This window comes from Cylas formicarius, unplaced genomic scaffold (genome assembly GCF_029955315.1).
Source record: "Cylas formicarius isolate icCylForm1 unplaced genomic scaffold, icCylForm1.1 PGA_scaffold_10__41_contigs__length_53128322, whole genome shotgun sequence".
NCBI lineage: Eukaryota > Metazoa > Arthropoda > Insecta > Coleoptera > Brentidae > Cylas > Cylas formicarius.
In genome coordinates, this window is record NW_026844214.1 from 26,621,087 (window position 1) to 26,635,930 (window position 14,844).

The 14,844-nt window shown below is 34.3% G+C and overlaps 2 protein-coding genes across 4 annotated transcripts in view; one reads left to right on the top strand and one right to left on the bottom strand.

Annotated features, from left to right (window-relative positions):
* The window catches only part of LOC132707988 (uncharacterized), a 511,366-nt gene that overhangs the window by 469,927 nt on the left and 26,595 nt on the right, over window positions 1-14,844 (bottom strand). For all 3 annotated transcript variants that reach the window (XM_060680044.1, XM_060680043.1, XM_060680046.1), the window contains exon 2: window positions 11,864-11,916. In XM_060680044.1, the coding sequence (XP_060536027.1) occupies window positions 11,864-11,916 (53 nt within the window). The remainder of the gene's footprint in view (window positions 1-11,863; window positions 11,917-14,844) is intronic.
* The window catches only part of LOC132696057 (uncharacterized), a 109,359-nt gene that overhangs the window by 57,780 nt on the left and 36,735 nt on the right, over window positions 1-14,844 (top strand). The window lies entirely within an intron of this gene.

Consider the following 14,844-nt stretch of genomic DNA (forward strand, 5'->3'; position numbering starts at 1 on the left):
AATATATATATATAAATATATATATATATATATATATATGTTCGAAGTGTTTTCGGAGCGCGAGCATTGAAGATGCCAAGTGAGATTTTGGCGAAACGTCTGCAGGATTCCAGTCGGATGCAAGATTTGCAGGATTCCAGTCGGATGCAGGATTCCAGTCGGAGTTCAACGAGCGAACGGATGATATCCCGGAATATAGTGTCATCACATTTTTCCATCCGTGAATCAATACGTGAGAATATATATATATATATATATATATATATATATATATATATATATATATATATATATATATATATATATATATATATATATATATATATATATATATATATATATATATATATATATATATATATATATATATATGTATATATGTATGTATGTATGTATGTATGTATATATATATATACGTATATATATATATACATATATATATATATATATATATATATATATATATATATATATATATATATATGTATGTATGTATGTATGTATATATATATATATATATATATATATATATATATATATATATATATATATATATATATATATATATATATATATATATGTATGTATGTATGTATGTATATATATATATATATATATATATATATATATATATATATATATATATATATATATATATATATATATATATATATATATATATATATATATATATATATATATATATGATGACACTATATTCCGGGATATCATCCGTTCGCTCGTTGAACTCCGACTGGAATCCTGCATCCGACTGGAATCCTGCAAATCTTGCATCCGACTGGAATCCTGCAGACGTTTCGCCAAAATCTCACTTGGCATCTTCAATGCTCGCGCTCCGAAAACACTTCGAACACTCGGAGCGCGAGCATTGAAGATGCCAAGTGAGATTTTGGCGAAACGTCTGCAGGATTCCAGTCGGATGCAAGATTTGCAGGATTCCAGTCGGATGCAGGATTCCAGTCGGAGTTCAACGAGCGAACGGATGATATCCCGGAATATAGTGTCATCACATTTTTCCATCCGTGAATCAATACGTGAGAATATATATATATATATATATATATATATATATATATATATATATATATATATATATATATATATACATATATATATATATATATATATATATATATATATATATATATATATATATATATATATATATATAGATATATATAGTAGCAGTAGGTAGGTTTCGAACCTACGTTGCCATGGAGAATCTGATTTCTAGTCAGACGTCTTAACCGACAGACCAAGGCTAAATCTGTTTGAAAGTCGAACTATTTCTGGTGATGTGCCATGCGTTGAAATATATATATATATATATATATATATATATATATATATATATATATATATATATATATATATATATATATATATATATATATATATATACTCTTATACAAAGGTAGAGGTTACCTACCGAAAAAATATAAAATACTTGCTAAACCCAGAAAAAAATCAAAATTTATGCCCATATTTGATTGGTTAATATTATACAAGACCTTGCGACAAAAATGGCTCATGCCAAGCTTTTTTGCCAAATTGTATAACCAAACTAATATCTAGGTCACTCGCTTGCTCCCAGAACTCAAGACAAGTATTTCAGTTTTACAAGTACATTCGATTTCCTCCAGCTCTGCCTACAGGTACATACTGAGTTGAAGGAAGTAAGGCACCTTCGGCATTTCAAAAATTACATTACATTACAATTACATTACAATTAACATAATTGAAATTGATTAATACTTATGTAGTTTCAGTCGTACAGTGTACTGTACTACACATTTCTACAAATATTTTTATTACTAATAACTTCTTTACCTTGTCGCAAGTCTATTGCCTATATTCTTTTGGGCTCCTTTCTTACACATGTTTGCAACTCCTGTTTTGTATTTGATCCTTCAAGTGTTCATGATTATGTTGTCCCTTCCTTAAGATGAACACGCCGTTCTATTCAACTTTTCCTGATGCTTGTTATTTTGTTTCTGTGCTTTTGAGATATCTTTTTGCAATAACTCGAACATACATTTAATCCTATAAATTAAATAATGTTATAAAATACGACGTTTCTGCACTAAACATGCAAAATTCCTTTTTTGTGAGCTACTGTAAAATATTAGATCAATTTTACCTCGTTCCGTTACACCTTCTGCATGAATAATATATAAAGTCGTCGTGTAAAACTATTTGTTAAGGAGTTATGTTTCTGTTCTGTATTACCCTATGAATTTACTACCCACAATTAACTGAATTCCTGTTTAAGAAAAGTAATAAAATTTTAACTTAGTAAGATAAATCATTTCAAATAAGTTTCAAACTTGATATCCCTATAAAAATCGCTGGTTTTAACCTAAACATTCTGTCACTCGATGTCACGACTCAGCTGTTGGCGGATCGGCTGTTACAAACCACCCCCCGCCGGGACCCGAACGCCGTTCGGAATTTTCGATCATTTGAACATGCGATCTTTTCCTACCATCTCCAGACCGACAACTGTGTCGACCGAACTGGCCCGAACGAAACCGAGCAGGATAACGGGCCGCTAAGCTCCCGACAGTGCAATAACAACAGCGATATATATTGAGATACGTTCGTACTCATTTATTGTTTTTCGCAATAAATCCATTAAAAACGTGACATTCTCAAAACTTTTACTGGTCCTTCGATACCGCACAACATTTGGTTCCTCCGAACCGGATTTTTAACCACCAACAGGTGTGGATTACTGCGCTCCTGCAAAAGCGATTGCCGCTACACCGAGTCGCCTTTCTCCCTATACCCTCTACCGACGTCACGGCGCCCCTCACGTTTCAGCGACGCACCGCCGACCTGGCAATTACGACGTTTTACGTTAGGCGATTTGAACATCATCTTCAACGGCTTGAACCAGAAACCACTGTACCAGCTTCTTAGCAATTTAACGCCTTTATTTGGCAACTGCTTTGCATTTTATTTTCAACATTTTGTTTTCTTTGTATTTATTTAGCGCAATTACGCTTGTTAGTGATATTTAAATCGTTTTAACACCACATTGCATTTAAAAAAATGGGCGATGCAAACAAAAACAAACGAAAAGCAATTAAAAGCTCTCTAAACCATTTTAACTCCATGAAAGGCACTGAAACAAATTTAGATGAGTTACAAACACGTTTGAACAGGGCTGAAAAATTTTTAGATGATTTTAATGACGTATAACTGCAGATTGAATCTGCCGATGAAAATTGTGACACCAATTATGACAATTTACACGCTCCTGAACGAGAAAGTTTCGAAAACACTTACTTTAAAATTATTTCAGAGGTTAAGAACTTCATTTCCATTAACAATGAAAATGTTATTTTTCAATCACAGTCTCCTAATAGTCAAAATTCGCCACAAATTGTAAATGAGCACTAGACTTCCAACGTTAGATTTGCCAACATTCGACGGAGCTGCAGAAAATTGGTTATTCTTTGGAGATACTTTTTTATCAGTGATTCACAAAAGCAGTGTCCTTGCGGATGTGCAAAAATTTAAATATTTGCGGCTTTCACTGAAAGGTATCGCCGCTGATACAACAAAATTTTTGCAAGTTTCGGATGCCAATTATTACGTCGCATGGAAAATGCTTGAAGAACGTTTTGAAAATAAATATTTATTCGTCACCAATTACATTAATAAAGCAATTTTTAACTTTCCTATTATCACAAATGAATCTCATCAGGGCTTGAGACAACTTTTAGATGGAATGCAAAAAAACCTATGCGCTTTAAATGTTCTTAACCGCCGTACCAATCGATGGGATGGTTTATTAATTTATTTGATTTCCTCCAAGTTTGACAATGCTACACGTCACGCTTGTGAATTTCAAAACAGTACAAATGAATTACCAACTTTAAAGTGTTTGACTAGCTTTTTAAAGGAACGATGCAGGATTCTAGAATCATTAGAATCAAACGATTTAAAACAACAACAATTTTACAAACAACCATTTACCAAATCTTCAAAATCTTTGGTATCTGTATCAACAAGAAAATGTGCTTTATGTGAAAAAGACCACACAGTTTATTACTGTTCTGAATTTACAAAACCTATTCCAAATGAGAGGTTAAACGCAGCGAAACGTTTAAGCCTTTGCATAAACTGTTTAAGTACAACACACTCTACAAAGGATTGTAAGTCTACAGGTTGTAGAAAGTGTGGTAAAATCCACACGCTTTTGCATTTCCCAAACAAGGATTCCACACCAAACACTGTTGCCACAACTACAGCCAACGATAGCGACAGTGTTACTTCTACCATTTGCAGCACTTCTGTTACACTGATCGTCAACACATCAATCATTACGCAGGTTTTACTTTCCACTGCAGTCGTGACAATTTTTGACCCAAAACTAAAGTTGACATTTCGATTTTTGGAATCCACCATTTAGATGATTAGCAAGAACGTTCGATAAAGGTAAATATTTATTTAATGAGACCATTTAAATAGGGCTTTCTTGCTGACTGTAGGGTCCTCGTCGACGAGTGGCGCTCAGGCTTCCGCAACGATGTCGAGGTTACTGGGATTGTGGAGGTGTTGGTTTCCAGTTTCTTGCGCGGTGGGTTCCGGTACCAAGGGGGTGTCACCTTGTACACCCTGGCTTGGTGCAGGCCGGAGATCATCAGGGCGGTTCCGAACAACTATCGCTTGTGTCTAGTCCTGACAGCGCGTGATCACACTGATCGGGGTGCTAACCCTCTCAGCGGATTACCGCTCGCGTTAACCTTATTATTATTATTATTATTATTATTATGTTTTCCACAGGACTTTCCTGCATTTTAACTTTTTTCCGGTGCTCTTGCACAAGGACAAACAAGCTGGTTGGACTTTGAGTCAGTCTACAGAAAGGTGGTTCGCTTTTTTCAAATGTTCATTACTTTGCGTACTATTTCCGTAGTTTCTATCAGAACGATGTTGATTGTACTTTCTAGTCTCATTCAGTTTACATTTTATTTTTTAGTTTATCAAAAGTTGAAATTGTAAGGAAACAATGGATAACATTCCTTGTCAAAAATGGAGCTGCCAAGGATGCTGATAGCTTTAGAAGAGTAGCAATATATGGGGGTCACATCGCTTCTTTGTATGATGTATATCTAATCCGACTGATAAAATTTATCAAATAATTAAACATTTCTCAAAAATATTATTTTGTCGGTAATATGTTACCAACTTTTTTTCGGTCTAAAATATTGATATTTCTTCTGCATAATTTGTTACTGAAAATTTTCCATCTAGAATACAAGAGAAATTTTTGTTGATAGGGAGGCGTTTTTGAGCTTTATTTCCAACAAATCAAAATAATAATTTCTTTCCTAGTTAAAACTAAAGCAGAATCCAGCAGATCTTTAATTTTTAGTGGTAGTCAAAACAACATTACAAGTTATAGAGAAGCCTGGCACAGAATAATCAGCTGTTATCAGTTTTTCAAAAGAACTTAAGGCATAGTAACATATTGTCAACAAGTAAAGTGGTTCTGATATAAATTTTGTTTCGAATTTACAGTTAATGAAATTTTTGCCTTAGTTATTTTACTAATAATTAACAGTAGTTTAATGTATTATAAATGAACATTTGAACATGAACCTTGCTTTCATCTTTTTTTTGTGTAATTTTTAATGTTCTCAAATCAAGTAATATAAAAGTTCCTTGAAAAGAATAACACTGAAGCATCTTACGACGGACGCCATTGTGCAAATGAAAAATAGATATTATGCTATTAAAAAATGATGCAGCATATATTTTTATTTCATTTCTTATTGCCTTTATAAGCAACATTGTATTTTATTCAATAAAGGCCTATAAAATAATTCATGTATTTATTCATTTACATTTTAACAATGTGTTCATTCCCTAAAGTACCACTGTATCTTCTGTGAACTTCAAACGAGTTAAAAAAACACTATATAAAACTCTATTGCAATTTTCCAGAAACTTCCACAGTCTAGTGTAATACTTTTTACAAAACTTCTGGATTCCTCCTGCGTCGGTTTTTGCTGAGTCGAACTTGCTTCAGAGCTTGACTGAAATTTTCTGGTATGTTACTCTGTACCAGCTTATATAATGTTTGAGGGGGGCAGACCTAAATGAGGGGCATAAACACCGTCTCGGATGACTGATTCCCATATTGGTGAAAGGTAGAAACCTGAGTCGCGGTTAAGATTGTTAGGTTGTTTATAGATATTTTGCTAGAGAATATGCTGGAGAACCACAATAGGTCGAAGGGGTAATCCTGGTTTGTGCATCTTTGGGAGTCCGTAGAGACGAGGAATTTTAAAGTCATGGGGGCAACAGCTAGTTTCCTTATTAAAACCCCTTCCAAGGAAAACTGACAGTTTCGTACTTAATTCCTTTCACTTCATTGAACAATGATAAACCATTACATGAGATACACAAGATATTGTAGTTAGATTCGACGTAGACATTACCAAAGTTCCTATTGCCGAAACTCTCGACATCATTTCAGATACATCATACATTATAAATACATCTTAATTGAAAATTGTTTGTCTGGAACATATTTTTCTTATACCGGTCAAATTTTTGAACAAACGTCGGGAACAACTCCACTATTACCAGTCATCGCGAATATATTTATGGAAGCCTTTGAGAAGTAGGTAAGCTCTCGACACCTTTCATGTAAAACCAAACGTTACGCTACGTCGATGATACTTTTGTTAGTAGATTTTCTTAGACATGTAACCTCTATACACCTAAACATACGTTTTACCATTCAGTTAGAAAGTAATAATAACCTTCCATTCTTAGATATTCTTATCAATAGAAAATCAGATCTAACATTGGATCATTGTGTTTATAGAAAACTTGCGCACGCATACCCATACCTTAATGCATGGTCACATCATGATCCGGCCCAAAAATCATCGGTTGTCAACTCTCTTGTTTACAGAACGGTAAAACTATCTCAGCCCGAGTCACTGAACCCATAATTAAAACACCTTACCTATGTTCTTCTCTCTAATACTTTCCACATTAAAGATATTAAGTATTCCATCAAAAAATACACTTCACCACAACCTTCCAATAGTAATATGGCCGAAAGCAATCCTACACTTGAAACTGTGGTCCTTCCTTACATTCAAAACATCACTGGCCACATATCAAAAGTTCTAAAGAAGTATAACGTCAAAACCAGATTTACCACTTGTCCAAAAATCTCTCAACATCTTCGGTCCGTCAAAGACAAAATTAGATTTGAGATGCCAGAAGTTTACAGCATTGAAGAGACCGGACGAAAAATATCAACCAGGCTCAAAGAACACGAAAGAGCCTTACGACTAAGACAAATAAACTCATCAGCTGTTGCCGAACACAATCACGAAACTGGACATGAAATTTTATTCGATAAAACTACAATTCTTCCATGAAATCAATTATTCTACCAACAAAAAGTCTGAGAGTCTATAGAAATCTAGCTGTTGCCCCATGACTTTAAAATTCCTCGTCTCTACGGACTCCCAAAGATGCACAAACCAGGATTACCCCTTCGACCTATTGTGGTTCTCCAACATATTCTCTAGCAAAATATCTATAAACAACCTAACAATCTTAACCGCGACTCAGGTCTCTGCCTGTCACCAATATGGGAATCAGTCCTCCGAGACGGTGTTTATGCCCCTCATTTAGGTCTGCCTCCCTCAAACATTATATAAACTGGTACAGAATAACATACCAGAAAATTTCAGTCAAGCTTTGAAGCAAGTTCGACTCAGCAAAAACCGACGCAGGAGGAATCCAGAAGTTTTGTAAAAAGTATTACACTAGACTGCGGAAGTTTCTGGAAAATTGCAATAGAGTTTTATATAGTGTTTTTTTAACTCGTTTGAAGTTCACAGAAGATATAGTGGTACTTTAGGGAATGAACACATTGTTAAAATGTAAATGAATAAATACATGAATTATTTTATAGGCCTCATCAGTCATCCGAGACGGTGTTTATGCCCCTCATTTAGCTCTGCCCCCCTCAAACAATATATAAGCAGGTACAGAGTAAAATACGAGCCAATTTCAGTCAACTTCTGAAGAAGCCAACGTCAGCAAGTTCGACTCAGCAAAAACCGACGCAGGAGGAATCCAGAAGTATTGTAAAAAGTATACTATTACAATTAAAGGTAAGTCGTAGTTGTGGCATAAACCACAATCTTGTCTACAAAACCAGTCTGGAATGTGCACCTGGAAAAAAATATTTCTTAATAGGACATCTTCCTTTTAGAATGTTTCATGTGAGCTTACATTTTTAAAAAACCCCGAGCATTTCTGGAAAAGTAATTTTTAGTTATTTACATTTGAATCCAGATTGCAATAAAATATAGCTAAGTTATTGTGTGAATTGATACTAGTACCTAAAGCCCAGTAGACACAATGCAATTTATACATGTATTTTTAGCATTTAACAATTGCTGTTTAAAATTTTTAGCGGAGAATTTTTTGCGGTAGCCACCATGCAATTTTTGATAGCAAAATGTTTTTTAAATTTTGAGACAATAAACGACACTTTTTAGCGTTTGGTAATGTTAACTCTATTTACATTTAGGGCTAATTCTTTATTGACTTGTTTTATACTAGCTTTTAATTTTCTTGGTTACATTTTCTAATATTTACACTTTTTTAACGAAATTGTCCATTGGTACTTTTTATAATTATATATTTGGGAAGCGAAACTTTCTGCAATTACTAGACTTGGGATGAAAGAATGAGCGTTCTGTCTATACGAGGTGCTTGTTGAAGATTTTTTCCATTTAGATGTCTGCAGTGCGATATCTAGTACCTCACAGTTATATTTAATATTTACACTTTGGGAATTCGACTTTATTTACATTTTCAATGGACGTTAAACCAATAAGTTTATAAAAATAAACTGTTTGCGCCCATTTACGGGCACAAATTCGGGAAAAATTAGCTGCTATCGTGTCTACAGCGCTCCAAGAACCAAAACTCTAAAATACTTACAAAATTATACAAAGGACGCCGATCGTGGGCTGTAATTCAGCATAATAACTCTGCACTTGTCGCTAATTTTTTTAACAACACTTTCTACATCTTAATTAATAAAAATAAATAAAAATGCGCATATTGAACGGACCTTCTCAAAATTTTGTTACATATTTGCTTCATGAGTTCCTGTACTATTAGAAAAGGCAGGGCCTCCATATGTCTAATAGTTATATGAGTGTACCCAATAGAAAAAAAATAGAGGGGAGTTAAGTCGTTGCTCCGTGGAGGTCGGACGTCTACCATTCTCCACAATCCATTCTCAATAGTTGTACCAATTAAATAGGTGCTAATTTCTAGACTTGATAGGGAGTGCGATCCTGCTGCCAAATTAAAACACAGTCATAGCCACCTTACACTAACTGCAACAGCATATTATTTGTGTTAGCCAAATGTTTATATGGAAATATTTCAAAAAGTAAAAATATTAGGCATATACAACTTTATATAAAATTGCCTTAATTTTTGATGCCAAATATGACAACATTATTTTCATTACAAAAAAGTTTTTTGGCAATGTTTTTAATTTCATGTATTATTAGAGTCCTTTGTCTACAACAAAACTTACTCAAGTGAAACAACAAATCCTTCCGAATGAAGAAATTGGCAGATTTTTACGTCTTGCAAACGTCATTTTTCATAAAGTTTCCCTTTAAATTTGAAAACTAAAACAGTCAAAGGTTTTCTTTGTTCCATAATCTGTTAAGCTGCGTGACTTATTTGGTTTAAATTCCAATTTAGTCCAAGGAATAATAATACAATATAACAATTTCCAAAGCCATTTTTTAAATTTTTTCAATCCAAACTACACGTGATGTCCTATTATACGACTGATCATATTGGGAGTACCATATGGCTCACACTACGCCGAGGCAGGATAATCTGTTTATTTCGAATTTAATGTTGCTGTTGTCAATTTATGCCGGTACCTGTCGCTCCTATGTTCCACACAACAATAACGTCAAAAGCTTTCCACACCGGCAAGCTCTATGTGCAGTCGACAGCCAAAGCTTCGGTTCATTTTGCGATTTAAAACTGTATAGATTTTCAGCTGCTCTTGGAATGTAATTAAATTTTGTTTATAATGTAGCGCATACTTCGCCCAGATTTTTTCATTCCGAGTTGATCGATCAGTACACATTTGATGTAGTCTGCAGTCCTAAAATTATTTATAAGTTTTATAATAATAATAAAAATAATGATAGTTATCCTCATTTGAAATTCAAATTAAAAAAGCGCATAATATAGAAATACATATTACAAATCAAATTAAGCAAAAAAGAAATAATAACTAGTTTCAATTGAATTAACCCGGTATGACAAATGAAGATTAAGATACTATTACCTTGGCCAAACCAATTAAATCGACTTTCAGGAAAAGTTTTTAAGTTTTTATGTTCTCTGATGTCGTTTCTCCGTAACGAACTTTCGGGAAGTTTTTGAAATCGGATAACAATCGAACGGTTCCAACCGCAAATTTTCCTGCGTGGTTATACTAGACGATGCGCAGCGGCCCGCGAAATATTGAGCAGAACAGACGTCGGAGGCCATTTTGTCGGCTATTAGTGGTTTTTGCTCGCAAAGTCGATGAAACAAAGTAAGTGTCCGAAATCTCGGGCTATCGAGTTGGAATTCGGCAGGAATTTAGAGTTGCATCCCCAGATGAAGCCTATCGAAACTGGACATTATCGAAGTATTTTTTTTTTATTTTCAAAATTTTCTATAGAGTCCGAAAAAAAATACTTTCTTGAATAGGGCGACACGCGATATATGGGGCAATCCAAAAATACAGTTGACTGAAAAGTTACACAGTGTCACGTTTATGAAAATTGTTCATTTTCGAAGTATATTATTGGCCATAACTGACAAGCAGTGGCAAACGGCGCTGCCAGGTTTAATGTCCTCGAGAGGTTGCATTTACTATTTTCGTCTATCATAAAAGGTGCACGACACACAGGTTAAAAAGCGATTGGTTGGAATTAAATTCAACTTAACAGTAGTGTATTGCACCAAAGTAACTGCATCTCTTTATCATTCGCGTTAATCTATTAGTTAATTGTTTACTTCTGACGGTCTATTCTCTCCGCTTTTCTCAGGCATTTTGTTTTGTGTCCGTTATTGATTTTTGTTGTTGAATCCCACTGATTGTTCAATTTTATCATAACCATATATTATTTGTTCTTCATTATCTTTTTACAGTTGTTCTTCATTTTCCGGATATGTTTTCTCAGTTGCAATTCCAGGATCATCTGAAATTTCCTTCAACAGGCTGAAGTCGAAATCTTTTGAACACATCAATTTCACAGACCCAAAAGTCAACAGAAACGGCAATCTTTTAAATTTCTTTGTTAGCTGCCGCATCTCGATTTTAAGAATTTATAGTTTCCAGAAAAAGCAATGTACTAATTTTTGACTTTCTCTAACTTTTCGATTTCAGGGTTTTGTTTCCTAATCTTTTTGTTCACCCTTTGCCACAATTTAAATTTCCCTGTAGTACTGAATTCCGAATAAAATAAATTTATGTAAATAAAATACAAAATAAAATTATCTTTACACTACTCGACGTTTCGACAATTTATTGCCTTTTCCAGGCCTCCAATACTCCAATGCTCCAATACTTAAATGACCCAAGGTACATGTACACTTTCATTGCTAAAAAAACGCAAAAAACTATAAACCAATTAAAGCAGAGGTTCGATAAACAAAAAAAATTGAATAAGAATTCATTGCCAAATTTCGAGCGTTTTAATAAAAGCAGAGGTAAAAACCAATTTACTCCAGAACATAGTCGAATAAAACTTACCTCGGCGACTGTACCGTCGGACTGGAAATTCGGCCCTTTGTTTGCTGGTGTCGCTAGAAAAAGAAGAAAAGTGCCGCTTTAAAAAGTCGTTATGCATTTGCGAGAATAACTGGGAATCAGATTAGTCGTTTTTTTTTTAAGACGGCAGTTCGGAATGCCTATCGAGATAAAGATTATTCTTGCGTTAAAAATGTTGTAGAATATAGGCAGAAGGTAGAAGATATTTTGTACAAAGAAGCAAAGAGAAACGCAAATATGTAGTTAAATTAATTTAACGTTTCAAAATCAAGGAACAAACTGTATTTGACAGTAAAATTCAACTCTAGGTAAATTTCGAAGGTGGGCTGATAAGACAATAAGAAAAACAAAAATAAAATAAAACAAAATGTTTTGTTTTATTTTACTTTTTTTGCTTTATTTTTCAATATAGTCTACATGAAACCTAAAGCTCAGTGTCCCCTTGCGATTAAATAGCGATAGAGAGTTTTTCAGGGTCCATTTGCGGTTGCGAGTTGGAGACTAGACAACTTCGTCTGTCTAGTGTCAAAATGGATTCGCGCCAGGGGCTAGCTTTTCTTACTGCAATACAAATTTTATATGAAGGCCCCAATCTCTATGTCAATCCCGCGACTTAGCAATACTAAATAACAAAAAAAAAACAGTTTAACACTTAATTAATTATCTTTGTTTTTACAATTATAGGTCCAAAGGTCCCTCTGCCCACTTCTTTACAATAAACATTTAATAATTTTTAATAAGCAAATTATTATCATTACTAAGATTGTTCTTCCTCAAGAGGCACGAACAAAACTGGGCCAGGTTGAATCGATTTTAGTTAATCAATAACACGTTAAGTTAAATGCTTTGGTATGTGGCCAAATTTTTTAATTCTTAATAATTTTTCGTTGCGGCATGTTAGTGAATTGTTTTAAATAACCTACCAACCCACTAACTTTTAAGAATTGTATTTGGCCCATTTAAGTGATCTTTATATTTAATTCATTTTTAATAAATATTTGAGGAAGAAGAAGCTAACAATCGTTATTCATAACGGTCATTGGTGAATAATCATTTTTATTTGTTCGATTTTTAGTGTTTATCTTAATAAACTGAAACATGCAAATCAAAATTATTGCCTATCAAATCACGTGGTTGTTGAATCTAACTTGCTGATGTTTCGCCAAAAAGTCGTGATTAAGATTGGTGGTTTAGAGATTTTTATAGAATGTCGGATGTTTCTTTGGTAGAAGAACGGATGTTGAGAACAAAGATGTTGAGAGATTTTTAAGAACTTTTGATATATGGTTAGTAATGTTGAATGTAAAGAACAAGGACCACAGTGGCATGGGATTGCATTTTGACTCATTTTCTTTGGGAGGTTGTAGTGAGGTGTATTTTGTAACGGAATGCTTAAATATGTCTAATGTGGAAATTATTTTTTAAGAAGAGCAGAGGTAAGGTATTTTGATTCTGGTTTCAGTAATTCGGCTTGAGATAGTTTTGGTTAGTTTTGGTTATCTTTGTAAACAAGACAGTTGATCACCAATAATTCTTAGGATGATGATGTGACTGCATTAAAGTAAGTGCGTGAATGGCCAATGTTAGGTCTGATTTTCTAAGAATATCTGAGAACGGAAGATTATTATTAGTTTCTAATTCAATGGTAAACGGCATTTGACTCACGAGTTTATTTGACACGAGCGGAGCGAGTGTTTAATAAACGAGTGAGTTAAAAAGTTTACCGAACGTGTTGCATACTATACTTTTTCTACCACCCTTAGTTTTGCGTACATTTTCGCAAAATACGAATACATTCACTGGCATGACTGTCAGAATTGACAAACGTCAAAATTCAAAGCGTGGGAAATATCTCCGAAAACATCCGATTGCTGCCAAATCCATGAGGTAAAATCCCGGAAATGTCCGAAGTGGCTCGGATTCGTAGGAAACGAAACTAACGTGGTAAAGTGACGCTTCCCGCACGCTAGATCGGTGGATAATTAGATATTTTACAGACGGGAGTAGAAAAAAACATTTTAACTTGCAATTTTTGTATTCAATGTCACCCGCGATTTTGCGTAACCATATATTTTTATATTTCATTTATTATTTGTTTCGCCAAAACTTCGTACCATCATATCACATCAGAAAAAAAACGCGTTGCGCAAAAAGGTAAACGGACGCTCAGCGAAAATTATAGCAGCCGCCTATCAGGACGTATTCCCCAGTCATTGTTGGAAATCACCAATTACATTTCAACACCAGTGAATATCTGACAAACGCACCAACTTAAATGACCATCCATCAGTCATCTGCGGAAACATACTCGTAGCTCAGATATTCATTCGGTTAACACTAGCCACAGGAAACTGTTAGCTGTTTCCAACCATAGGTCAGTCAAATTTTAAAGCCGCTTTAACCATAACGCTATCAAAGCTTACAATAAACTGTTTTTCTACACCCTTCTGTAATATTCCTAATGATACACCGATCTAGCGTGCGAGCAACTTCGGATATTTCCGGGATATTACCGCAAGGATTTGAAAGCAATCGGATGTTTTCGGAGATTTTACCGCACAGCTTGAATTTTGACGTTTGTCAATTCTGACGGTCAATGTTAGTGAATGTAATCGTGTTGTTTTGCGAAAATGTACCCAAAAACTAAATGTCGTAGAAAATAGTATATTATGCAACAAGTGCGGTAAATGGCATTTGACTTATGAGTTTAGTTGTTTAATAAACGAATGACTTAACAAACGTCAAAATTCAAAGGGTGGGAAATATCTCCGAGAACATCCGATTGGCCAAACCGGTGCCGTAAAATCCCGGAAATGTGCGAAGTGGCTCGGATCCCTGGGAAACGAATCTGACGTGGTAAAGTAACGCTTCCCGAATGCTAAATCGGAGTGTAATTAGGTATTTTACAGACGGGAGTAGAAAAAGTATGGTATGCAACATGTTTGGTAAACTTTTTAATTCAT